This window comes from Styela clava, chromosome 6, assembly GCF_964204865.1.
Source record: "Styela clava chromosome 6, kaStyClav1.hap1.2, whole genome shotgun sequence".
In the NCBI taxonomy this organism is placed as follows: domain Eukaryota; kingdom Metazoa; phylum Chordata; class Ascidiacea; order Stolidobranchia; family Styelidae; genus Styela; species Styela clava.
In genome coordinates this window covers 16,263,220-16,290,622 of record NC_135255.1, presented here as the reverse complement: position 1 = coordinate 16,290,622, position 27,403 = coordinate 16,263,220, and the positions used below count along the sequence as shown (strand labels likewise).

The 27,403-nt window shown below is 35.4% G+C and overlaps 2 protein-coding genes across 2 annotated transcripts; one reads left to right on the top strand and one right to left on the bottom strand.

The window, feature by feature from the left end:
- Positions 1–6,667: 6,667 nt before the first annotated feature.
- On the bottom strand, positions 6,668–11,084 carry LOC144424568 (uncharacterized). Its single transcript, XM_078113981.1, has 3 exons — positions 11,040–11,084; positions 7,953–8,119; positions 6,668–7,680 (listed from the first exon to the last, which is right to left on the bottom strand). Exons 1-3 carry the CDS (start codon positions 11,081–11,083, stop codon positions 7,508–7,510), a joined length of 384 nt encoding a protein of 127 aa, XP_077970107.1. The 5' UTR covers position 11,084; the 3' UTR covers positions 6,668–7,507.
- A 5,315-nt stretch (positions 11,085–16,399) lies between these two features.
- LOC120330824 (uncharacterized) lies at positions 16,400–23,050 on the top strand. Its single transcript, XM_039397769.2, has 7 exons — positions 16,400–16,626; positions 16,947–16,999; positions 17,070–17,251; positions 17,573–20,874; positions 21,623–21,754; positions 22,017–22,252; positions 22,433–23,050. The coding sequence occupies exons 1-7, from the start codon at positions 16,425–16,427 to the stop codon at positions 22,526–22,528; spliced, it is 4,203 nt and encodes a 1,400-aa protein (XP_039253703.2). The 5' UTR covers positions 16,400–16,424; the 3' UTR covers positions 22,529–23,050.
- Positions 23,051–27,403: the final 4,353 nt, after the last annotated feature.

Here is a 27,403-nt window from a genome sequence, read left to right as displayed (position 1 = left end):
GGAAACATTAAAACGAAGAAAAGAAATTTTACATTAAATTCAACTTTACACTAATATAGCAAAACCCTGACGAATTTTCACACTTTTCTAGAATTATTGGATCGAGTTGATATTTAATCTTACGCTCATGTTTATAACATGGGAAAATTTATAAGAGCGTTAGCTAGGAACAAGACCTGAATATCTGAGTCGCGAATTCAGCTGAATCACGAGTTACCTCGTCTCGAGTCAGGTCAAGTCCAAGTTGATTTTTAATTTCTGGCCGTAAATCGAGTCTTTGCGCTCCCGAGTATCTGCCATGCCATCCAGATCGGTCCATGTTTGTTTGGCTTCGGTTCCGGAAAGGACGTTTCTTTTTTACGCCTCGGATTTATTTTTTACTAATTGACGTTTTTGCTATGTACGCCTGTAAAGCGCAGTACAAAAATATATTTGGTAAAAATTATGTGTTAGAGTATATAATTAGAAAAAAATTCACTGCTGTTATCATTAACTATGCTGTAACAAGTAAACTACTATGAATTTCATTAATTCATAATTCAATGTTGTATTTACGCAAACACTGCCAATCTGGTAATGAAACCTGTACCGTATACTTTTCGAGGTATGAACTAACAACCCGCTAGTAGTTACATGACACTACATAGATGCGCGAATCTAATACCGCGAACCGCAGTCACTATTTTAGTTATACGTACGTGCCCCTGGATTCAATAGAAAATTATATATGCAAATTCTCTCAAAACCGCAAAGCCACAGACAATAATATTATTTAGTGTATTGCTTCCACGGAATTCTGTGACTGGTGATTACTGTTTCAATCAAATATTCCGATTATACAAAGATTCACAATATGGTTTATTATATCATTGGTTTATAAATTCGGTGTAACGTTGAATTCAATAGAAAGTAAATTATTTAAATTTTGTGAGAGATGATTCCTGTTATAACAAAGTATTCTAATACAACGTTCAGTTTCAAATTGAATTTGAAAATTTTTTTTTTTTTTAGATTTTCCTAATAGAATGATTTTAACCTACTTGAATCAGCATCACTCTACTCAGAATATTAATACCATATCATCTTACATCTATAAAATCGCCCTAACCGAAGATAAATGCAGCAACCACCCACCCAATAAAACTTGTTTTGAAAACGGTAGTTTCGACTTAAAATTCATCGTTTCAGACAAATATAACCCTCGTTGCATCCCAATTCGCTGATGTTTCGAATCACATATTTTTTGAGGCAATGTGATTCTTGAATAAGTCTGAATTAAATGTGTCTTTAGTATCATTTGCCACTAAGTGACGGCCAATCCACAGCCTTGTTTACTTCACAAATCGGTGTAAACAATCACTGTGGTCCAAAACTAACTCTAGGCCAATCATGAATAAATAGAGAGATGAAAAAATACATAAGTTGAAATATCATGAGTTCACTTCACGAGTGAACTTATACGGAGAGATAATAGAATCAAGACCACGAACGGACCATCCTGGTAGCACAAAGTTCAAGTCGTAATCCGGGCTGAGCCATTGCACATCCAAGTATTAATCCACCTCAATTTCACTAATGTTTCGAACAGGATCGTAATGAATTTTATTTTATAAGCAATTGCAACATTAGATGAATATAATTTTCCCCATTTACCAATCAATGCTATTTTAAAATTTGCATCAGGATTTAATCTACAATTTCGAGGCGTTAAATTTATTTCCGAATAAACTTCGGCTAAATAAGCATGCGGTTAGTATTCGAAAGCTAAAACCTGGAATATGTTTGGAGGGCTTATGCACAATTAAGAATAACTAGAAAAAACAATCCATTATGTGTAATTAGTTCCGTTATATTCCTGGTTAGTTGAAATGCAGTCTATTGTAATACATATATCATAAGATACATATATCATTAGTCATATCGCAACTGTTTCACTTTTCAGAATCCAATTATACATCGGATTATATACTGTCAGATTCCTGCTTCTCTGAAATAAAGTATTTTCACTTGAGGTTGGATAACGTGCAGGTTGCTTCCGAGGTCGTTACTATATATAAGTTTAGGGGCCGCTCACAAAATAAATTTATCGACTTTTCAAAAGATGTTTGAAATTGGGTCTATTTTAAATATTTCGATCTGAACACGTATATTATTAACTATTCAAAAATAAGCTGACTGCATTAAGGACGGGCGCTGAGACAACACGGAAGCGGCAAAATCTGAAAAATCAACTGATAAATTATGTTTTCAGATTGACTGGATTTACCTAATTTCATTGAGTTTGAGCACGTTTAGTGTGGTCCAATATCGTCACGCTAATAACCGAATTGCGTTAGTCATTTTTAGCAGTTTTGAGAAAAACGTAAAAAACTTCCTAATAATATTTTTGTGCCATTGAGAGTCAATAATTTGCCATGGTTAAATTTTTTGGTGGTAGCCGGATTTAATTTAATTTGTATGACGCCGTTATGTGACGTCATAATGGCGCACTGTGACTTAGGCAGAAATGTGGGTATGGCTTGGGGACATACGCAATTTTGCACCAGTCCTGAAAACCAAACAATCCAAAAACGATTGTAATTCCCAGTATCTAGGATGTCTAATCCCCAAAATTGCTAATCTGTTTCAGGTCCATTTTTTATGTTTAAAAATATATATTTCATCAATATAACACGCTCTGCAAACCCACCGAAATTTGACTTAGATTAAAGAATAAAGAATAAAACAGCAACGCATCCAATATAAAAGCCAACCAAGGTGAATTGGACTCGGACAGTGAATATCACAAGTGCATACCTCCTTATACTATAGAATGAATTCAAATTTATAAGCGCTGAGTTAGAATCTGATATGCAAAAACTAGAAAATCTTTCAGGCGAGGTTATTTTGCCTTTGTGACGTCACAGTTGTCCTGCGGTAACAACGATAATTCATTATGACGAAACAATTGCACAAGTGTGCATGTCATACCAAATCTCCATTTTTATGAGTTTCGGAAATCCTAGAATAAAATCTGAGTTAACAGACATGTGCGCCGCAGCATTACATAAATACCTATTTTATAAAAAAACTCAAAACCCTCCAAAAATGACTTACGCAATTCGGTTATTAGCGTGACGATATAGTAGCATCTATTCAAATGTGAGCTGATTCCACAGATGCTAGGCGATGATTTAAACGCGGAAGTGCCAAAATACCAATCGACTAATTGTTTTGCAAAGTATTTGTAGAAATAAATTGACGTAATACAATGTTAAAATGATGGACAATTCCACTCGAATAATATCCATGCATGTCGAAGTTGTGCCTTTAATATTTCAATCAATTTTTTCTTTAAATAGAGATTTTCTTTGTGTTATTAAAATGCTTAAACTTGCTAAAAAAAAATAAATTTAAAAAAATTGTCGCGAAAGGCTGGTCTACGCAGTTGGGTTCAAAATAAGACGGGAAAACACTGAATTCGATTACCAATTGTCTTTTATATCGACCCTGAGTGAAATAGTGAATAATTTCTAATCAAGCTAATAATCCCTGTGAAAGTGATGAAATAACTGCAATGGATAATGTATAAGGCGAACGGTATTAAGTTAATATAAATATGTCATCTATGATGGCTCATGCCTATCGCCAGCGTGAATTTGAGGGGGAAAGTGATGGGAGGGGTAATGAACCGCAACCTAGACGGTTGACTTTTTCCAAAACTTGACTTTTTAAAATACTACAATTTTAACTATCAATGCGATACAGTATACAAGATTTAGTATCGTAACAAGAGTTTCTTTTATGTGACATGGAGCGGACAGTATGGGGTTTGAGTCGATCATGAGCAGTAATCGTGGCTTGAGAACAGGATCGAACGCATTGAACAGGAGTGATTCAGCGATATGAGTGTACATGAGCTCGATATACATTCTTGGCGTTTCACTAATGTCATCAGTTGCTTTTTCATGAACGTTTTCACTGTAAAGATTTCACATTGAAATTATTGTAAGTATTAGATTGGAATTGTTGGTTTTGTCATACCATAAAATTTCTCTTAAATATCGGATTGTAATCAACACACCATTTCTTCTGTTATCGCTCATATTATTTATAAGATATATAGTGAATATGCGTCCATGTTGCCCTGGCGTGTCTACAGTTTGAAACAATTCCAGTCATACCGTTCATGAAAAATTTTTGGAATGCAGAACAACGGATGTTCAATAACATTTATATTCAAAACGAATATAAATAGAACCATATTAAATTCGGGTTCATTCATTGTGATGAATAAAAATCATAAATCCTTTTTCAATATGGCTGTGTATAAAGCATTCGCTTTTACCTATCGTCCATCAAATGCCTAATTCGGATCAGTGACAGTGTTAGCTGAAGAGTGATTTCTCATATTTCTCACGCGCCACCAGTCTTAAACGCTAAGCAATAATAATTTTCTATATCAAATGAGCTAGTGGAACCCGGAAAAATACTATTTAGTTTGCAAATATGTATTCTGTATTCTATTTCCTACGATCTAGTTGGCGTAGATTTAATTCCGTGAAATTTTGAATCAGAACAGTGTAAGTTTCGAAGAATAGTGCATGTTTGTAATTAACGTTCGTGTGATCATCAATATATATTTTTCAATATTTTCTCATTTATAGCATTTAAAAATACTTTCTCGGCTTTCCTTAGGGCGAGGTTTATTTAAGCCCTCATATTTGTTGGCTTTGTCTTGTTCTGGACTGATTCCGGCTCCGTATCCTATGTAATTTTGTTCTTACCTCAACGACATCCATTATCAATTTTCACCTTCAAGATTCAATGGGTTTGTTTGCGAAACAAGCTCATTATTCACCATTTTCTAAAATCCCTTTCGCCACCTAAAAGAATTTCGTCTAGTCTGTTATGTTGGTACTGACTCAATTATTTTTGGGTTCCGATTTATGATGTTGCCCAGTTAAGATGTTAAGACAATTTCGAGTCGGCAAATTCCCAGTTTTCGGTCAATCTGGGGAATTAAACTCATTTAAGAACTAATCATGCATGTTTTCATGTTTTGAATACAATGCATTTTTTATGCCAATCATTTAATTTATAATTAATTTCACTGATTCAAGAATTTCTTTTGTAATCTCCGTTGTTTATTTCACTAGTCTGCGGAAGAGATGGTCGTACAATGTTCGCATCTAGGCAACGAGTCACTTAGTTGCGAGTTTAGTAGGTACATAAAAACGGTACTTTGATGTACATATTATACGCTAAAATGATGAGAAAGCGCAAGATTAGTATTCCAAAGTTGGATCGGAAGATACAATAGATGTTAGTAATATCGGCATTTTGATATAAAAAAGATAACGATATGACTGGGAAAAAGTAATTTTTCAGTTTAATTCTATAAATCGACTTTTCAAAGACAAATATATATCGGTCTTCAACACGATTATCCAGTCCTTTTCAAAATGGCATTATCGTTTTTGATATGCATTCAACTAATTACTGCGAAGTAGTAAAATAAAATATCAAAACAAGCTTGTGATTATAGACGACGCTGTCCTTCGTCCACTTTGCCTAGGTTTGATTGCTCGATATCGCAGAAAGGGTGCCCGCCACCTTTATAAGTAGATAGAATTAGGATGATGATCCTTATGGTTTTGGATTTTTGAGTTATTGTTGCTAATAAATTTGATAAAGTACTCGCTGGAATTTTTATGAAAGATGTAATTGAGTTTATGGTACTTTGATTTAGATGTCCGCCTAACAATTTTGAAAAGTTTTCTTTAATTAATCGTTTACCAGGTGAAATTCACCGGTGAACCGTTGTTGTTATATTAGTGCACCACGAGTCAACATCGCTCTGTGCTTGTTTACACTTCTACAAAAAAATTAACATGCTTTGGATATCAAGAAGTATGTTAATGTTACCGTTTCGATGGGGCCGACAGGACTAGGATTTAGGACTGTGAGCTAGATCAGTCTCGCAGCCAGTTGGTGTTTCAAAATATTTAAAAAATGCCTTGTTTTCTTGGAGCTAGTTTTGTTATAGTCGTCAATTGGTTTTGTCAGGGTGGCAGATATTCAATTGGACATCGGAAATATTTATGTTGGTTCTGAAGTATCTGTCGACTTACTCGGATCTGTGCTACGAAGATATCGATAATTATTTTTCTTTCTTGCGGAGTTGGTCGTATGGCGGCGTGACGTTGAAGATTAAACGAATACCAATTGAGGAACAATGACATTGAAAAACGAAGTTTAAAATTCTTCTAATCTCTGGTGCCGACTGACCGACTCATCTCAGCTCATAAATCTACGATTCTAAAGCAAAGTGAACAAACGAACGACTGCGGGGTTTTGGATTTTCTTGACGACGACGAAAGATATGTTGAAATTCTCTCTACACAATGTTCTCATTTACAAAATGAAATGACATTATGTACACTGAATACGAAAGAAAAAGGCACTATTATTTTGTTCTGAGAGCATTGCGAAAGATAGAAAATGTTATCTTAATGATGATTTGGATAATGTGAATTGCAAAAATTTCGCTTTAAGCTCATTTACCAACAGAAACGACACTCATTTCGAATGCTACATGCCATTTTATCCGCTATTGGTTTCTATCTAATTAAGGTAACACTGGTTAAACAAGAAACACTTAAATCAAAATAAATTTTAATCAGCCGACCGGTAATGGCACGAAATAATAAAAAAACAAAAATGAGAAAAAAACACAAAACTGATAAAAGGCTTTGTTTACGCCGATATTCCTGTCAACGAAGAGATGATGAAATTTCCCAATTAACGAGAGTCGTCAAAATAAACCTGGGTCAAATACAAAGTCTATCTCCTCATTGCTAGCTATCTTGCATTCACTGACGATATGGTAACGTACAAACACACAATCTATGATTTTGACCAAAATATATTTAGAAATAAACAAAGAACCTATTTTATCAGGACTATTTCACGACTTAAGAAACTTATACATACACAAGCATTCGAGATAAATGTGACGCAAAATAGTCGGTGCAATAACAACGTGGACATAATATGTCGTTTTTGTAGATTGTGAGAAACCCAAAACTATACTTAACCATGGTTTCATTGAACATAAATTCAAAAAATAATCTTTTTCAGGCATCATTGCTTCCTAAATCTCATGATTGCTTCCTAAAACTAATATGGATTCAGCGCTCAAATGAAGACAAGTTTGCATTCTAACGTCTAAGTTCATGCAAATGAAGAATCAAATTAGATATAGTTTGAAATACTCATATTATGGAAGATTCAAGTATTTAGGTCAAAGCATTCAGAACTTGTCATTTAAAATATTGCTGATATCAAATAAAATATAGTTGAAACACTGGTAACTGCATTACGTAACATAGTTGTGTCGGTTCATGGTTCGTAAAATTTATTAACATGTGGCGTGGCTTGATCACAAATTAAACGACGTAGATTCAATGTTAGTAAGTGTTGTCTTTACATATCCTCAATTCACATTCCGGGTGTTGCTCTGATTTTATGCCCTCGAAATGTTGTTCCCTCTGTTGCAACAATTTCGATCTGATTTTTTTGGATCGACCATCATGTGGCAAGCGGAACGAATACAAAAGCATTCACGCAAGCATTTGGGCCCTCTCAGAATTGCTTTAAGTCTTTGCTGGTCTGCTCCCTTCCATGTAGCGGTAATCTCTGTTAACGATATAAAAATAAGTTAAGTTTATAGGATAACTTGGATGCCAAACTTAGGTAAATTTACGACACCGTGCATTTATAACTATGTTAGATGCCTAATATATTGGGAGAGATAAGAGCAACTCAGAAGAGCAGCACTTTCACGGAGAAAACGAGGAAACGAAATATAATTTGAATCGGATGTTCTGAGATATGATTTTGATACTAAATAATTATAACAAACAAGATTTTAACTCCTATAAGTTTGAAATACTTTCCTTTTAACTTACGTCCATCAAGCGCCCAACCTGGACCAGTATTAGGTGAAGGTGTTTTTTCCATATTGGGCAGCCACATCAGGTCGCCGCTTGTATTATTCCGCCAATAACCAAAATCATGCCTTTCAAATGAGGTCGTGACTCTTGGAAAAATAATTATTGTCGCAAAGTTTTGATCTCTGAAAAAAAGTAAACAGGTTCCATTAACATATGATATCCTAGCTTGAAACAATATTCAAAATGTCAAGCTTTCCTACATGTCGTAGGGAGTTGAAAGACAAGTGAGGTTTAAACAACATATTAACGACATCTAATGAACTAACGAAAGTTTAACAGTAAAACGTATTTGTGACAGAACTGAGATGAAGAGAGAGATAGAGGAGGGTGGGGAGTGGTTCGTCAAACTATAAAAATCATCACAGGAGATCATAACTATAATATCAAGTTGAAAATTAACATAAATCAGATGATGGAAGATGTTGCTTCAGCCTGGACAATTGGATCTGAATGGTTGGTTTAGGTGAAATATATTGTCCTGATGAAAATAATGTTGATTATTTTAAGACATTGGATGTACAGATAGAAAGAAAATACTCTAATTTGTAATTTAATTCCTGATAAAGTACAATTAATTCTTCTGATAGGTAATTTTTCTGTTGAAACAAACGATTTTTTTATTCTTATCTTTCTTTCGGAATATCAGCAGTTACGAATTAATCAAATAGCAACAGCTACTCATAAGTTAAAGAGAAATGACTGAAACATGAGCCGTCGCCAAATCCTTACATATAAATATGCTTTGCGTTAAATGATAATAGATAAGTTCCCTCGGCAGTGTATTAGATAATTATTTATTATAACTTCATTCACATTCTGATTATTTGATTATTTAAAAAAAACGAGATATTCTAGGATCAATAATAAAATAATATTAACTTTTTTGGCCGGTTTTAGCAATCCCCTAACCAGAGCTCAACAAAAAGCATTCGTTGCAAGAAAATGGATTTCTTAAAATCCGAAGTCAAAAATATTCAAAAATAAAAAACTTTGTCGTTAGGTGTCTGTAACAGGTAGATATTTTGAGAGATAAAGCACGTGAATTTTACTAGGTTAATTTGGGGTATAATTACCATTGAAGATGCCGACGTATTTGCAAAATAAGAGAGCGATGCTCAAATATATGGGCACGGAGTCTGTCATACCGGTACCCGCAGTGTTCACGACTTCGCTGGACCACAAGATCGCACAAGCAAACGCGGATTCGCCACAAGTAGCGCTATTCCTAACTGTAATGACAGAAACGAATCTCTCGGAGCCCACAGAAATTTTTAAAATAAATAAAAGTCTTCTAGAGAAAAATACAATCTTCAACCACTGAACATTTCAGAGCAATTGGTGCAGCAATTTAAAAGGAAGGCGATTTTTTTTAAAAGGATAAGACAGAAAAATTCTAACAACAAAAACAACAACAGCAAAAAAACTATCCATAGGTCCACTATGTGTCCAGTAAGAGCAGCAAATAATCCCTACAAGAATACGCAACATGGGAGATAGCAGGAGGTGATATCGTGGTAATAAGCGTGACTAACAATTAGTAGTACTTATTATAAAACGCTGATGTTGTACTTAAACGTCATGTGCGTTCTTGGATATTTTAATACGGTAAATTTCCGATGTTCCAGTTTAGAACTTGTTACAGCCTCGGGCTATGAAATATGCAAGTCACCGTGCCTATGAATAAATGCCTCGTATTTTACGCAAATACCCTGGTTATTTACCTGATACAAGTTTCTTATAATCGATTTTACAATTTTGGATCTCAAATATGTTTTGCTGTTTAATTGTTTATTTTCGTGATGTTTTTGTTACTGTTACGGAAGGATAATTTATTTGAACTTTTATGAAATATCAATTCAAATTATTACGAGCTATTGATGACTTGATGGATAAAGCAAACAAAATTTTTATATAGCGTCACTTGCCAAAAAATCGCATTAACGATACTTCAAGTGAATATAACAACTGAGTGTCCTAGATTTTGTTAGGAATACAAATAAAACAAGATAGTAATTTCCAAGTGAAACAGCAGAAAGGGCTCCCGTATGCCATATAAAAGTGCTTCTATATGCCGTATGAAATTGTTCTCATAAATTTGATCAAATATAGGAGCAAATTGTTGTTCCATGAGACTTGGAGACAATTTGTACTAATGTGTACATTTTTCGTATTGAAAATTTTTTTTTGAGCTCCCGAAGTATGTGCACCAAGATGGCGAACAACCTGGAGTAATCTGGTACACAAACTATGTTCAAGGTGTGCGTTATCTTGGTGCACATATTTGGGGAGCACTCATTTTTAAAGCTCTAACAACAATTAGCAACACCAACACAACGATGACAACAATGATTTGTTAAAAAATGTATACGTTTTCTTTTTGCATCCACTCATGAAAATTATGGACATAATACGATAACACAAAATAAAGTATCATGATAAATGTTCGTCTGTGCTATTTTGTTTAGTAAAGATAAAATTCTCAGCGCGTGGTCACAACACAATATTCTCGTAATTTTCATGAAGCGCTAAATGCCAAGCACTGGCCATGGCCCACTGCTGGGCAGCAGAAATATTTTCAGGTGGGCCACAAACTTATTGAAAATTGCTGTTGTATATTGGAGTTGTATATTCAATTTAATTATTAAAGTCAAGTGTCAAATGAATTTTTGTTTAGTAGTAGTTTTTCCCTTGCATGGAATAGTTAATAGGCCAAAGAATTTTTGAGCAACAGAAATGGGCCACGAAAGCAAAGTGTTAATATTTGGTAAGACTGTTGAATATGAATATAAAAATAAAATTAGTTGTAAAACACTTCATTCTATGATGCACAAAAGGACGCAAGATGTAATGACCAGTGAATAAATCCGAATAAATCTAGTACTTGATAGTAAATCATAGTCGCGTAGCAAGCCCTCAAATTTTGAAAAAAACATTTTTTGTATAATGACGTAATATGATGCTTACTAGTGCTCCGAAAAAGGCTTGATAAAAGCAGCCACTGATATCTAACCATATCTCAAAGAATCTCTCTACAAGACTTACTTTGTTGTTGAAGTCATCCAAGGTGTATAAGCGTGCATTATCATATATCTCGTTTGGTTTATTTGGAGTGAGAATGATTGATACCAAGCCTGAAAACTTCCGGTTTTTGATAAATCGTTTCGGAATATAGCAAAATTGTATTGGAAAATGCGTACAAATCTATGTCTCACTTCAAATGCCCCCAATTTTTTTTTTGGGGGGGGGGGGGCGGCGGCGTTATATACGCGTAATTCACACTGAGAAGATCACAATGTATCCATAGCTCTATAGGCACAGTGGTCGCTGTCAAAACATCTCATGTGTTGTCAATTGCATAGCTGGTCGCACGGGCGGTCAACTGTAAACCGAAAATAACAACTTATGTTTTCAAGGTCGCCTCATATTTGACCTGAGATTAAGTTTAATATAGTAGTCACCGATTGCATGACCTGATAAAATTATTTCTCTCTTTATTTAATCGACCACGAACTGCTAGTCATGCTGTCACTGCAAAATCGTGCGTAATTAAAGTATATTTATTTTGTTGGACACAAACTCAATTCAAGTTTAGTTAATCTGAAAGCCTTAGCTCGAAAAGAGAAGCAACGCAAAAGAAACCTTGTGTTGCAACTTCAAATAGAGTTTTGTCTGCAAATTCAAATATATGTCGGTATTGAATATATTGTTTAATCAGACTGGAATTTTGATCATTTTATGTCCACTATAAAAATAAAAAACAACTTGGAATTAATTACTATTGACGATAGGGAAGAAAATTTTAATTATACCCCGCGAGGGTTCAATAAACTATAATTATAATTCCACGCTTCATCGTTGTTTAAAATTAAACTCATTTACATCGATTATGTCATAATCCAAAGTTTTGTCAAACCTGTCAGCGTTCATGACCTTATCGTGAAATTGATCTTTATCAGCGGCCCAAACTTGGATTTATAATAAAGTAAAATGTAAATTTACATCATAGCAATAAATTGAGCCCGCAAGCCATGATGACTTGCATATATTATTATAAATTAATTAACGTCATATTATTGCAAGCGATTGAATGAAAAACATCCGCTGTATTGTTTGCATTCTTCTCTATACGTTTTTGTAGGAAACAATGAAGTGCAGTATTACGATATGCTGCAATTCAACTTATTAGTATGAAATTACCACTATTTATTATATATCGACTGGTTTTAAAGTGATATTTATCACTCCATACATAGGTCAGCATTGAACTTATAAAATGCTCGCGCTGGTTATTTACATTATATTTTCCATGTCCTTAAAATTGTCGTTAGAGAGACCAGACTTCGAAATCTCAAACGTGGATTCCACGTCTGCTTTTAAAGCAAAGTATTCTAGATAGAAAACTACAACGTAACGGCAATTTAGAAAGCTTTTTTATAAAATTAGGTGCACGACTACATTATTTGAATATGCAAAGTATAAAAAATATTCTGAAAATATACGTGTATCAATATGCCAGCAAATTTCATCGTAGTCTCTTCGTCAAAGGAAAGTAAATTTAATACTTAGCAAAAAGCCAACAAGGACAACAGAAACTGCGAATCATGCCTACCAGAACATATATGTCCCCGGGCATTTAGATAGATGACTTGCTAAAATTTAACTTTCGTTTCCAAATATCTACATTTTTTGTAATTCATTTTCCACGCCTTTTTTAAAGGTAAAAAAAGTTTGAAAAATGAGAAATAGATTAGCAGAATTTGGTAGATTAATGTCGGGCACTTTAATCTGTGTGTTGGATATTTTAGAGAAGTATCTATTGTTTGTTATGTACTTCAAAATTGTAAGCAAAGTCAGCGTTGTACCAAACACACAGAATGAAGCTTCAGTTCGCAATTTATTTTTTCTAGAAATTCACACTTTACTTGGTCATGCCGCCTGACTTAAAACAACTTTTACTGTCACTGTACTTACGGTCTGGTAACAAGGTACGACGAAACAGTATGTTAATGCATATGTGTTGATGTACATCAGGATGAAAGGCCATAGCATAGGAGAGTGGAGATTGGATGTTAGTTGTGCGTATCCCACCCGATTTCGACAGCAAAACTGGTTAGTTATGGTTGTAATAAACATAACATAAACCAAGTCTGGATATGAATGAATGCAGAAATTATTCCCGAGAATTAACGCTTTAACAAGATCGTAAAAGGATTAAAATTAATTGCGGGAATCATCCCTGGTTCTAATGTCATTATACATCAGTGTTTAAGATTCTCGTTTCCTAAACTCGAGTCACATTTTTGAAGACCCAAATTGTTTTCTAAAAAAACTAGTCACCTAAATTAGCACTTGACTAAACACCATATAGACTTTTACACTTGGAAGATATTTTAAGAGATTCTTCGTAATATCAAAAATGTCGCATTGACAGAAATTGAAAAATCACCACTTTGTTAGCACGAATTGATGCCAAAGTAAAGGTTGTCAGCGCCTAATCAGATTCTAGTTTGATCTTTAAAATAACGTTGGTTGAACTCCTAGGGCGCGTCAAGAAGGGGCCATAGGGTAGCCACGCCGGGTGGAACGTTATACGAGTGAGTTCATTGTTTAGTTTGATGACATAAATGATAAGAACGATACAAACATTGAGATCATATTTTACCTTTATTTATTAATCCTCATGCTGAAAATATCTATAATTTGTTTATACGCATAATTATTTTTGAAGCTAGTTATGGCATCATTATCAGAAACTCGCTCCGGCGGCAGGAAAGTTTAAAACGCATCTAATTGTATTCTAAACTAATCAGGCTGGGCCTTCAATTATCCGGCACATAAATCTTGGTTTTAAAATCTAGAATTGGATTGCATCAGAAACTCGACCCTGGCAGCAGACAAGTGTGACACTCCCCTGTTTAACACTACATGGAAGTTTAACAACAAAATAACATTGAACTTCGTGCATGCGGTTAATTGTATTTCCTGGTTTACATAATTCAGTTCATCGATCGACGTATTGGTCATGTAATTAGTTTTTATAACAGCTTGCGCCGATAAGATCAATTCCAATTACGTATGCAGCACTAAATTCAATAACATCTCATTATAATGTGAAGAAGTCAGTGCACTGCAAAGTACCTCAAGGCGTATCTTTACAGCATTCCATGGCAAAAGTACCGAAAGATAGAAAAACATGAAAGGAATTTGGTATAAATCTTATTTTATGATTTGGGTTGCTTCATATTTATATTCCCGTTACAGCCTAGTTGTATACGGTGAAGCGAGCAAAGGCTTGACGAGGTAGTTTTATTTTTAACACAGAATGCCGTAAAAAATAAAGAGAAACGTCCCCGTTTGTCTGATTTGTTTGCCGGCATATATTGTACGTTTTGTCTTAGATACTTTATTATAACCGTCCATTCAAGTATTTTCATCAAACATGTGTTCTCGCACTAGTTTAGACCAAGCAGATACAAAAATTTTAGAAATAAATATAATTCTCTGGTTATCTATCTATAAATTGATCCGTAGTGCATTGATTTGATTTCGGATATATGTATGGCTTTAATTTTGTCAAATCCATTCAAAACCCTAATTTGTTATCGCTAGGCATGGATAAATAAATGTTCATGCATATTCATGTGCTAATCAGAATTTTATTTTAGCATGGAGAGAGTATAATTATGAAAAAACGTGTCCATGCATTCGCGTTTAGATAAAACGTATGTTGAATAAAATTAACATTTGAACGCTTTCATTTTTTTTTCATTCAGCGCTTTTTATTGAACAACGATATTCTCATAATGCTTTTGAATACTTTAATAACACAGAGACATTTAACTCGATAATATAGAGGCATAACCTTCACAGCGGTAATTCGAGACACTCGTCTACATTTTTTTAAGCGCGATGAAATTTTTTTTTGCTGTTGATAAATTCGATAAATTTAGCCCGCAGCATTGGTAGAGTAAATTCTTATAAGCAATGTTAACGTTTGACTTAGCTATTAAGCCTGGTGTTGCTGCTAGCGGTAACGAGTGATAGAACATATAGAGAGAACATGCTCAGAGCCATATGTGTAGATAATATACAGGGTGTACATAAAGTCCCTTTACAATTTGAATTTTGTTATGAAGACAGTTCTCGATATACCTTAATCAGGTTTGTTGTATTTCAATCAGTAATTGTTCAAATACATTTATTTCATTTAATACAATTGTGAGGGTCAAGGCAATATATGTATATATCTTTAATTTCACTTTCAATTTAAAAAAGATTTAATATTTCATGGACATCCATATACTTGTTGGTAATCTACTGCAAATAAGATAGAGTTCATTTAAACATAAAGATTTGGCGTTGGTTAACATCATCGACGTCTTGAAATACAAAGCCCATAACATGTGGTTGAGTGTGTAACATAAGAGCTGCTGGTATCATTACAAAAATTGAAAGCAAGGCTAATGCAGATTTCAAAAGTGCCTGCGATTTTCGAACTGGTTTAAGTTTTCTAATTTACTCTCAACATATGAGCGCTCTAGATATAGATGTGAATTCATACTTCAGGCAGTTTAAGAATTAGACAATGGTGACTACCTCAAATTAAAAGCAGAAAGATATCGACCGACACCAAATCCGTCGCCGCAATACGGCTAAATCGAACCAAGCAGCCTAGTTTTTTTCATAAATAAACATAATTGCACAATATATTAGAGAACACTGTTAATTAAACCCCATTCCAATCGTTTGTGTAACTCAGTGCACACTCAATGGCAATTTGTTGTCGTGTTACGTTATTTTCAAAAGCACGTCAGTTTCGAAATTTCAATGGGTAATGGGTAATCGAGAATTTCCCTTTATATGGAACAGCAATTACTTCCTGAAATAGATTATAAACGATGTTTAAATTAGCTAATCTAATTCTCGACTTCGACTAGATGGTTTCGGGTCTAGTGCAGTTGTCAAAAAATCACAAGTCGTCTTATATCGCACGTGATGTCTGTGAAAGAACTCCTTCAAAAAGATAGTTTCAGGCAAGATTGTAATTATCCATCAAATAAAATTAACTTACCTGACCAGACGACATGACTTGAAATCATGTGACAACTCAATATCAATATTTAGTTATGAGCTATAATGACAGCCATTGCAATTTGTGTCTAATTGTGATGATTGAAAACTGGGCTTTGGGCTTGTGAGACTTGAGTAGTTTACAAAATCAAAAGTATATTGGTTCATCTGGAAGTTATTATCTCTCAACCCTTTGCTATATCCATAAATAAAAACATTGTGATGTTTTAAAGATATGAAACATCGACTCAATCTATTCTATTTTAAACTTGATAACCATAATATTTCACGCAAAGAATTGTTGATAACGCGTAACCGATTATTTTTCACAGTTGAAATTGAGAAGTCTGGTCCATAATGACAAAGGCTTCTGCATTTATTGCCCTTGTAGCTTTAGCGGTTTCTGTTGGCGGACAACAAACATATCCATGGGTTAACGACTTTATTGCTTGCGTTGCAAAAATGCCAATTTTTGATGAAGAACCTATATTGTTGGAGTCTGGAACGTATATGGTTGGAGCAGATAAAACAGAGTTTAGATCTGGAGAAATGATGACATGTGAGTATTTGTGAATGGGTTGCAATGCTTACAAATGTAAAGTTGTCGTTGCTATACAGGGTGTACTGAAAGTCCATTTTGTAAAGAAGTCCGTTATCAATATATCATAATGAGGTTCATGTATTTTTATTCCATTTAACACATGTGAGAGGGACAAAATATTTTATGGTATCGATATATCCCTCTACAGTTTTAAAAAAAAATTCAAGACTTTAATGACACCCTTCAATTTAAGAGAGCATTAGAGATGTGGAGAATGCATTCAATGCTTATGAATCGCATGTTACATTACGTTCTAACTTTCTTCACACTTTTTTCAGTCTTCGTTGACGGCAAGGAACCGACCGAAAAATTCCGTGGACTTTTCATATCGGTAAATATCTGTTATGGTTCATCCATACTGTCAAATAATCGAAATAATCAATTGCCTAATTTCACCTTAGGTTTTGGAAAATGGTCGAGCAGTCGGCGAATGGATGCCTTCCAATAAGTTCATGATGAGAGGCTGCGATGGAGCACAGAATAGTGCTATGACGGAAAGAAATACAGAAGAAAAGTTTGTCAAGAATGACATGCTCAAATGGAAAGCCCCAAATTGCAAAGAGGATAAGAATTATAAAATAAGGTATTGCAATTCCATTCAACTCTTATGTCCTACTCATAGGCCAAGCACCTTGGAGCAAAAAGAAAACAATATTTAGGCGTCGGCATTCGCCGAATTGTCCTCCGTGTTAAATATTTGTCAGTATACGTATTCACGTCTTACTATTCTCATTTACACTGTTTTAAAGTTAGGTATTAAACTTAACATATATTAAAAAGATGTCAGAAAAATACATAATGTGACAAAGTCACCAAACCTAAACAGAGTTAATATGCCGATGATATTCAACAGAGTTAATATGCTGATGATATTCCATTTACAGCGTTATATTCAATTTTACAGCGCAACAGTAATCAAAAGCTCAAATATCTTTGAACGTGGAATCACAATGAACCTTAAATGCATGGCTTCAAAGCCGGTTCCTATGTCAAAACAAGAAGATTTATCGGAATCGAAGCACAAGCCAGCGCCTGAATTTAAACCGGTAGGAGAACCCAAACCCGAAGGCGAACAGGCTGATAAATATCGTGAAAACAAGCCAAAAATGGAGTCAAAACCGAAAGGAGATCCAAAACCCGAAGGTGAACATGATGGTAAATACAATAAAAACAAGCCAGAACCGGAATCAAAACAGGAAGGAGATCCGAAACCCGAAGGCGAACATGATGATAAATACAATAAAAACAAGCCAGAACCGGAGTCAAAACCGGGAGGAGAGCCTACACCCGAAAGCGAACATGATGATAAATACAATAAAAACAAGCCAGAACAGAAGTCAAAACCGGAAGGAGAGCCTAAACCCGAAGGCGAACATGATGATAAATATCGTAAGAACAAGCCAGAGCCGGAGTCCAATCCAGAAGGAGAGCCCAGACCTGAAGGCGAACATGCTGATAAATACAATAAAAACAAGCCAGAACCGGAGTCCAATCCAGAAGGAGAGCCCAAACCCGAAAGCGAACATGCTGGTAAATACAATAAAAACAAGCCAGAACCGGAGTCCAATCCAGAAGGAGAGCCCAAACCCGAAAGCGAACATGCTGGTAAATACAATAAAAACAAGCCAGAAGCGGAGTCCAATCCAGAAGGAGAGCCCAAACCCGAAAGCGAACATGCTGGTAAATACAATAAAAACAAGCCAGAACCGGAGTCAAAACCAGAAGGAGAGCCCAAACCCGAAGGCGAACATGAGGCTGAATATCGTAAGAACAAGCCAGAACCGGATTACAATCCAGAAGGAGAGCCCAGACCTGAAGGCGAACATGCTGATAAATACAATAAAAACAAGCCAGAACCGGAGTCCAATCCAGAAGGAGAGCCCAAACCCGAAAGCGAACATGCTGGTAAATACAATAAAAACAAGCCAGAACCGGAGTCCAATCCAGAAGGAGAGCCCAAACCCGAAAGCGAACATGCTGGTAAATACAATAAAAACAAGCCAGAACCGGAGTCAAAACCAGAAGGAGAGCCCAAACCCGAAGGCGAACATGAAGCTAAATATCGTAAGAACAAGCCAGAACCGGATTACAATCCAGAAGGAGAGCCCAAACCCGAAGGCGGTCATGCTGATAAATATCGTAAGAACAAGCCAGAACCAGAGTCAAAACCGGAAGGAGAGCCCAAACCCGAAGGCGAACATGATGCTAAATATCGTAAGAATAAGCAAGAACTGGAGTCAAAACCGGAAGGAGAACCCAAACCCGAAGGCGAACATGCGGATAAATATCGTAAGAACAAGCCAGAGCCGGAGTCCAATCCAGAAAGAGAGCCCAAACCCGAAGGCGAACATGCTGGTAAATACAATAAAAACAAACCAGAACCGGAGTCAAAACCAGAAGGAGAGCCCAAACCTGAAGGCGAACATGCTGATAAATATAATAAAAACAAGCCAGAACCGGAGGAAACTAAACCAGAAAAAATGCCAACTTCTGAACGAAGTACCGGATTTGATGGTATTCTTTTTGGTGAGGACGAAGACATAATTTTTGGTGGAGGTTTCAATTTGTTTCCCGGACGCACACCATCTGGAGAGCCTACCTCAAAACCCAAACCTGAAGATAGCGATGGAGAATGGCTATTGGATGGAGATGGGTATGAAAAAAATGTTGAACCTGAAGGAGAGCCGAAACCAAAAGGTGAAAATTGGGATGAAACAGATGAAGAATATACAATGAAGAAAACCATGACAAATCCTACAGCAGAAAAAAGTATGCTTCCCGAAATGGGGTTATTATTTCCCGATGACGAAGAAGAAGGGCTTCTTTTTGGAGATGAATCACTTATTCCAAAAATGCAACCATTTGCAAAAATGACACATACGGGGGAACCTGCTTTAGATACTAATTTTGGATTAGATAATGATGATGATGATGATGATGATGATGATGATTGGCTGCTTGGGGATTGGTATAATGTAGCTCCGAGTTCGGAAGGCGAACCAAAGCCAGAGGAAGAACCCAAGTCTAAAGGAGAGGACTGGGCCGAACACGATGGTGGCGGATATGACAAAAAAGGCAAATCTAAGCCAGAACCCGAAAAACAATCCAAGTCTGTTAGTGTCCCAGAAGTAGGAGGTGAACCGAAGCCTGAAGTAGAACCAAAACCGAAAACCAAACCACAGCCAAAGTCTGGAGACGACGAATATATATTGGAAGATGTTCAAAACTCTAATCCAGAACCACAGCCTGAAAAACCAATCCTTTCAACTGGTTTATTATTCCTCGATGACGATGAAGAACTTTTGATTAGTGATTCACTTATTCCCAGCATGCAAACATTTGCTAAAATGACTCCGGAAGGCGAACCAACTCCTGGTCCAATTTTGTTTGGATTTGAAGACGATGATTGGTTGCTAGGTGATGCGTACGACGTGGATACAAAACCGAGAGGTGACGCAATACCGGAGGGTGAGCCAAAACCGGAGGGTGAGCAAAAACCGGTAGGCGAGGCCTGGAATGATCATGACAATAATTATGACAAGAAAGACAAGTCAAAACATATTTCTGAAAACAAAAATAAAGACAGCGAGATGAAAGAAAAATCAAAACCAGAACCAGAGCCAGAAAAAAATACAAAATTAAAAATACCAGAAAATCCGGCTCCAGAATCGGAAGACATATATAAAGGAGGCGACAATAAACACACCGGCGGCCCTGAACCTGAACCAGACACAAAAATAAAACCAAAGAAAGATCCTGAACCGGCAGGCGAAGTTTGGAAAGAGCACGGCGATATTGAAAAATCGAAACCTGATACAAAGCCTCACGAGAAATCAAAACCTGAGCCCGCGATTACTGCGGAGCCCGAAGACAAAGATGATAAAAAGTATCCAGGCATGTCTAAAGTAGATGGAGGTATGAAAACTGATCCAGAACCAGAACCAGAGGACAAAATGCAAAAAGATTATGAAAACAATAGCGATATGATGAAATCACATGAATATGTGGATTCTGACTCAAGGCCCGAACCAGATATGGACAAAATGAAATCAGATACGGAAGCAAAGGCAAACACAGAACAAGACAAAACTAACAAATATGATGGTGTAAATAAACCCTCGCCCGAAGGAAGGCCGAGGCATCTAAAGCCACTCGGATTAAACGCTTTGAAAAAATGCAAGAATCCAATGTTTGATATACCTATGGGTAAGATGTTGTTTATATTTTCCATACGTAATTCTATGCAAGAATTTCCAAGTATATGAATAAGAAAATTGAAGAGGTATACTATTTGAAATTGTATTTTGAGTTATATAAACTGTGAATGTAAGTTGCAATTAGAATGAGTATATTAATTCTAAAAAAGATCAACGTCTGCTAGATTGTAAGCATTTCTATATTTTAAAGTATTACTTTACGATTTGATTTTTCAACAAGCGCCGTGCTAAAAATAACCATTAATATGCTTATTTTCCCTCTCCATATAAACACATACAGATTAAAACCATAATACAAACCCTCACACCGAATGAGAGGGTGTGTACTGTGTAGCCCACCGGTTCACAACCAGCCATAGCCAACGATTGGGCACCAGAAACAATTTCAGTTGGGTCGTAAACTCGTTAAAGTTTACTAGAGTTATTGATAAATTAGTTAAGAGTTGATTGTAGTAGCAATGAATCATGATGCTGTTTTTGCTACTAACTGGTAATTATCAATAAAGTGAAGGAATCTACTTTATAAAAAGATATTTTTTATTGTTTATTTTTGTAGTTTTTTCATTGTATGAGAAAGTTAATGGGCTACAACATATCTTGGGCAACAAAAGTGGGCCACAACGTTATTAACGCTATTTTCTTAAATATCCTCATAGCCTTTAGGGCTTGGATATCCTATGTTACTTGGACATGTTTTACTAAGATCAAAACTTTTCATCAAAAAATTATTTTTTCAGGTGCCACAACCTCATTTGAAAGACATGATTTTGGAGCTTGGCGGAATAATACAAGCGGCGACCTGATGTGGCTGCCCAATATGGGGAAAACACCTTCACCAAATACCGGCCCGGATTGGGCATTTGATGGACGTAAGTTAAACAGAAATGATTTCAAACTTAACGATTTAAAATATCCTGTTTGTTTTATTATTTAGCCCAGAACTTCATATTTTCATTATATTACGTCCCCTCATTTTCTCAATGGAAGCGCTGCTCTTTTGTGTTGGTCTTAACTCTCCCAAGATATTCCCAAGTCATTTAACATTGTTATCAATTTACGGTGTCGTAAATTTACCTAAGTTCGGCATCCAAGTTGTCTTATGCACTCAAATTATTTTTACATCGTTAACAGAGAATTATCTCTACATGGAAGGGAGCAGACCAGCAAAGTATGGACACAAAGCGATTCTGAAAGGACCCAAAGGCTTGCGTGGTTGCTTTTGTATTCGTTTCGCGTGCCACATGATGGTCGATCCCAAAACAACCATCGCACTGCTTGTGAACAGCGAAACTGTAAATTCTAACGGATTTTCTCATATGGGATGGCAGGAAATGGTTGAAACAGTGGATATGCCAGGGGAATCTATGGTAAGATCTTTTTTTGGACATCATACCATATAATGCTTATTTTATAAATAATATAGGAAGACAAAACTTAAAAATACTGATCTAAATACAACTAAAAAATCAAATAGAGGAATAATTATATATGAATTTTACTAATCATAATCCCAATTTCTGACATATTTTGAATTTTAATAATTTCAGATTGAAATCGTTGCCACAAGGGGAACAACATTTCGGGGGGATGTAGCAATTGATAACATCAGGGTAACGCCAGGAATGTGCATCGAGGACATGTAAAGACAACACTTACTATTGTTAAATCAACAATGTACGTCGTTCAATTTGTGATTAAGCCACGTCACATGTTTATAATTTTTACAAACCATGACCTGGCCAAACTATGTCACATAAGGCGATTTTTATTTTCACCCGTTTTTTTCAATGATATTCTGTTTGATAGCGGAAATATGACCTAAATATCTTCCAAACCACAACGATTTTGGAATATAACAAATCCGATTCTTTATTTGCATAAATTTGGACGTCCAAGTACACACTTGTTGTTATTGCGGCGCTGAATCCTCATTAGATTTTGGAAACAAGGGTGCCCGAACAAGAGCAACTTTAGAGTTTATGAAATTAAAATATGATTACGTATAGTATTAGTTTTCACACAATCTTCGCAAAAACAGCATATTATGTCCGCATTTTTCTAGCACCAGCTATTTTGCGTCGTATTTACATCGAATCCTTGTGTACGGGATTTGTGTGATAAAATAAGTTCTTTGTTTATTTCTAAATATATTCTACTCGAAATTATCGATTGTGTGCTTCGTACGTTAACATATAATCAGTGATTCCAAGATAGCTAGCTCTGACGGGAGATATTGACATTGTAGACACAGAGGTCGGGAATATTTTTGGTCAAGAGAGCCATAAAAAGAAGGCATATTCTCAGTTGCATTTCCGTTTGAGCCATATAACGTTTTTTATCACCTAATCATGTTTTAAATTGATTTACTCAAAATTCAACACATACAATGTCTCAATATTTATTTAATGTGACTTCTGATGCTGCATATTGTCGCTGCGGGACCTGAAATCTAGTTGATACTAAGTGAGGTTAAGTTTCATCAGGTGTTGACTGTACGGTTTCATCTGTTGAACGAAATCGTTGGTAGAACAAGACTGAGTTGTGTCCATATTTTGAGATTTCCATTTTTTAATGTTTTAAGGTTTTAAACTACGCTCTTTCAGATGCACATAACCTTTTCTCTTGAAACTGTTTAGTTTAGAACAAGGCTGGCCAATAATTTTTGCTATCGGGCCACTTTGAATATTCCAAATGCAGGGACGGCGGGCTCAGTAAGGTCAACCCACATTGCGCTTCTTTATTGTATTTGATTGCACATTTAAATAAAACAAAGTACTTACATCTAATATACTTTTTAAAATTTTTTATTCGAAGCACAATTGTCAAAACATAAATCTCACGATATCGAGAGAACACGCAGGATCAGAGAAACGGCGCACTTTGCCTAACAATGCCCAATTCAATCATTAACGCTGAAGAGTGAGTAACAATGAGGAGTTAGTACCATTAGGAACGGTGGCCAAACTTCGGGATTCATGCAACCTTGCTGGTATCATGATATTTTTAACGTGAACAGGGTCGAGGAAAATTTTAAATCATCGGCAAGCGTTAAGATATGAAAAGTTTTGAAAGCACTGCTCTAAAATAGAGGAAAGATCGGGCCCAAAAATTCTAGCCAGACCCGACCCAGACCCGTGGGTATTAAACCCGACCCGAAACGAGCCCGACTAATTAACTGAATTTACAGGCCCGAGCCCGAAGCAAATTCGAAATTTTAAATTTTATTTAGGAATTCATTGAATTATCATTGCAAGAGTTTAGTACAATTTGAGTCGTGTTGATGAGGCAACTTCTGTGTTTTTGCAGACCACGGTCTTTCGTGGCTAAAACACGGCCAAAACGCCTCATTTAAAAAAAAAAGTCAGCGATAGAGAATCCCGACCCGACCCGAACGTAATGATTGACATTTCAGGCCCGACCCAGTCCGATTTTCGGATCGGGCTCGGGCTTCAGATCTTAGCTCTACTCTAAAATACCTCCCTCTACTATCTGTGGATATAAAAAATTTGAAATAAACTGCCGGATTATTACTTATCGATTTTAATCGGTAAGTATGTTGATAGGTATTTGTCTGTTTGTCTGTTTGTCTGTTAGATGCACCCGATATCTCACGAAAGAGAGATTGAATCTGTTCCAGATTTTGCATGTGCATTCATTATATCTCGTACCAGAAGCCTATTGATTTTGGATGAATTATGTCGTATAATTAGCGAGTTATTAATTAATTAGTGATGGGACACAGGGTGCCACTATGGAGTAAGAGCGCTGTTTTCAGGGATCCCTTAACTTTCGATCGATAAGTCTTTGGTCTCTGATCGATATTCTCGTATTTAGTTTTGATACCTAGTTTTGCAATCATGCGAATTCGTCATCACTGTTAGATATCTGTTATAAAATCCCAGAGATACGATTTAATACAATAAAAATATATATGATTATTTAGTATTGACGTGGAACGGCTTTTGAAACTTTCGCCGTAGCTACGCCATTCGTTTAAAGAGTCGACTTTTCTATTTTTTTGCGCATAGTAATAAATCCACGACCGGATCTGGTCATATTTAAGATTTCTTGCTTTATTGTTTTCAACTTAATCCGCGGTTGCTTTGACAAAATATAAATCTGAACTCCGAAATACCCTCGCAATCCGCGGAGATAAAAATGTGAGGTGAAGTGCTAAATTATCTTTATTCTTTTTTTGCGTTTTTTTCTTGCAACACTGACTTTAATACACTTCAAATTACAGTTGAAAAAAATCATACCTCTGCGCTAAAACATTAAATAAATGGAAAAGGTCTACACTGAAAAGATAATTAAATACAGAGATGTACTCTTGTGGATACAAAACGAATTCTTTCTCGGATATGAGTCTGTATAGCGGGATCACCTTGCGGGGTCGGTTCCAGAAAAAATTGTCACTGTTAAATTCTAGAAGAAGAGCGAAAAATCATTTGTAGTTGTTTCTGGGACCTCGCGTCATATGCCACGCAAGCCTCAAATATAGGAAAATATGTAACGAGAGTTCCAGTCCAAAAACGAAAGAAGCACAAAAAAACTCCATCACTGACAAGAAAAAACAAATGACACGTCTGTATAGCCTGTTTAAGCCAAGCTCAGATGAAGAATAAGTGCGGGTTTGCTAAAAGTTTTATCTATGTTATATCTGAGGCCAGCGTAAAGAACATAATTTTATTTGGAAGTTGTCTTGAAGTTATTTAGAATTGTTCAGCTGACGCTTGCAGTTTTTCGTTTGAATAAAACACTGTAATGATCAGAATAGACCTATTCATCACAACTGCTGTGAGATATGCATAAGTTTTCAGGAAAGATTCAGCACTGTAAAGTTTAATTCAGAGTTTTTCATCTAGTTAATAGGCTTCCTTTCCTCCTAAGATGAAGGACATTTTCTCAGAATGTTAAAATTGGACATAATCAGTCTTATTCTACGCCAGCGATATGCCGTCACCAAAGGATCCATATATGGCTCCCCAGCCATGGGACCACGACCACTGCTCTAGTCTAGCTAAAATATGTTTCAAATGACCTGACTTCTGTTTTTTTTTGTAACTTTATATAACTTGTTAGTTTATGCTTAATATTTCATGTGCATGTAACGCAAAAAATATTTTGCTTGGAATACCATTTAGTGGTTCATTCATTACTTATTGTTACACTTATCTTTTTATAAATTTGCAAATATTTCATTTTTCTTATAAAACATTCTTTTCGACAAAGCTCATGACATGGTCGGAATGTATCATATTGTATTGGACCAAAAGATTGGATGTAAATTTAACTCTGTACAGATTTTATCTTAACTAGTCATTCTTTTCACTCATTTTTCGTGTATTTTTCCATTACTGTGTTTATTTTTCTGTGGTAATAACAATTTCCCAATTTCCCTCGAATCTCCTGGCCGTCACACTTCAAAAACCAAATGGTAGAAGTTGATGCAGCAAAGAATGAATTTAAAGTAGACTAATATCAAATTCTTACTGTATTTTAATTTAAAATACTGTCAATCATTCAGTGATAGATTTTAATTTTTTGACCTGGTGACTGTTTTTGTTAGTTTATAGATAAACTCACTCGCATTTCTCTCTTTTAAGTTGAAGCTGACTTAGGAATTTTAGTACTTTTTACAACCAACAATATAAATCCCACTTTTTTCTACGTCAAGCCATACAAATCGATTCATTTTCTTTTATTCAAAATGATTACAATTTACACTTTTACACTTTTCTTACCAGCTTCAATCAAACAGAGATATAATGAAGGTTTCACAACAACAAGATTCAAGTTATGTATGTATACCATAATATGCTAACCCGTCAATATTGTTGAGGCGTAGTGTAAATAATACAAAAAACCCTAGATTCTAAGCCCTAGAACTTTAAATGTGTGTGATTTCGATAAAAATGTATATAGACCTAATGCAAGACTTACAAAGTGCATTAATGTTGTGTTCAAATATTGCTAGCTCCGTTAGTTAGCTGGTAATGATAAATATGATGTGTTAAATTGGGTGAGCTTTGTCGTATTTGTAACAATCCATCCCGCTTTCCCAGAACAACAGAGAAGATATCCGGTACGGACATAACTGAACTAGAAACAAAGTCCTTCACGACCCATTATTTTTTGTTCTCATGTGAATAATATATATATTTTATTATTATTTGCGAGTGATTTAATTCTTCAGTGTGTATCTTCAAATATTATTTGCGTAAATTTGAAATTACATTTATTGACATTCCTATTTATTTATATAAACTACTGTACTCAAATGGCGAACAAAATGTGAGTATTATTTCCAGAAAAAGAAAAACTCGCTATAATGTTTACCGATCCGTTTATTCTCCAATTTCGCAGTGAAGTACCAGAATACACTTAAAGCACGTTATTGTGAAAAGGTATAGATTGCCATTCAATTATTTTTTTGACTACAGAGGAGGTGAGAAATTAGGGTGATGTCTTTTTTTTTAATTCTTTGTAATTTGCAAGTGAGTTAAACGTAAAAATCG

Bases quoted from the DNA above. Each gene is read 5' to 3' on its own strand.
- LOC144424568 (XM_078113981.1), bottom strand. From the start codon at position 11,083: ATGATAATGCACGCTTATACACCTTGGATGACTTCAACAACAAA. The intron at 8,120-11,039 runs GTAAGTCTTGTA...ACTTTTTTTCAG, and splicing joins TGGATGACTTCAACAACAAA to AGATCAAAACTTTGCGACAA. The intron at 7,681-7,952 runs GTAAGTTAAAAG...TATCGTTAACAG, and splicing joins AGGTTGGGCGCTTGATGGAC to AGATTACCGCTACATGGAAG.
- LOC120330824 (XM_039397769.2), top strand. From the start codon at position 16,425: ATGACAAAGGCTTCTGCATTTATTGCCCTTGTAGCTTTAGCGGTTTCT. The intron at 16,627-16,946 runs GTGAGTATTTGT...CACTTTTTTCAG, and splicing joins ATCTGGAGAAATGATGACAT to TCTTCGTTGACGGCAAGGAA. The intron at 22,253-22,432 runs GTAAGATCTTTT...TAATAATTTCAG, and splicing joins ATATGCCAGGGGAATCTATG to ATTGAAATCGTTGCCACAAG.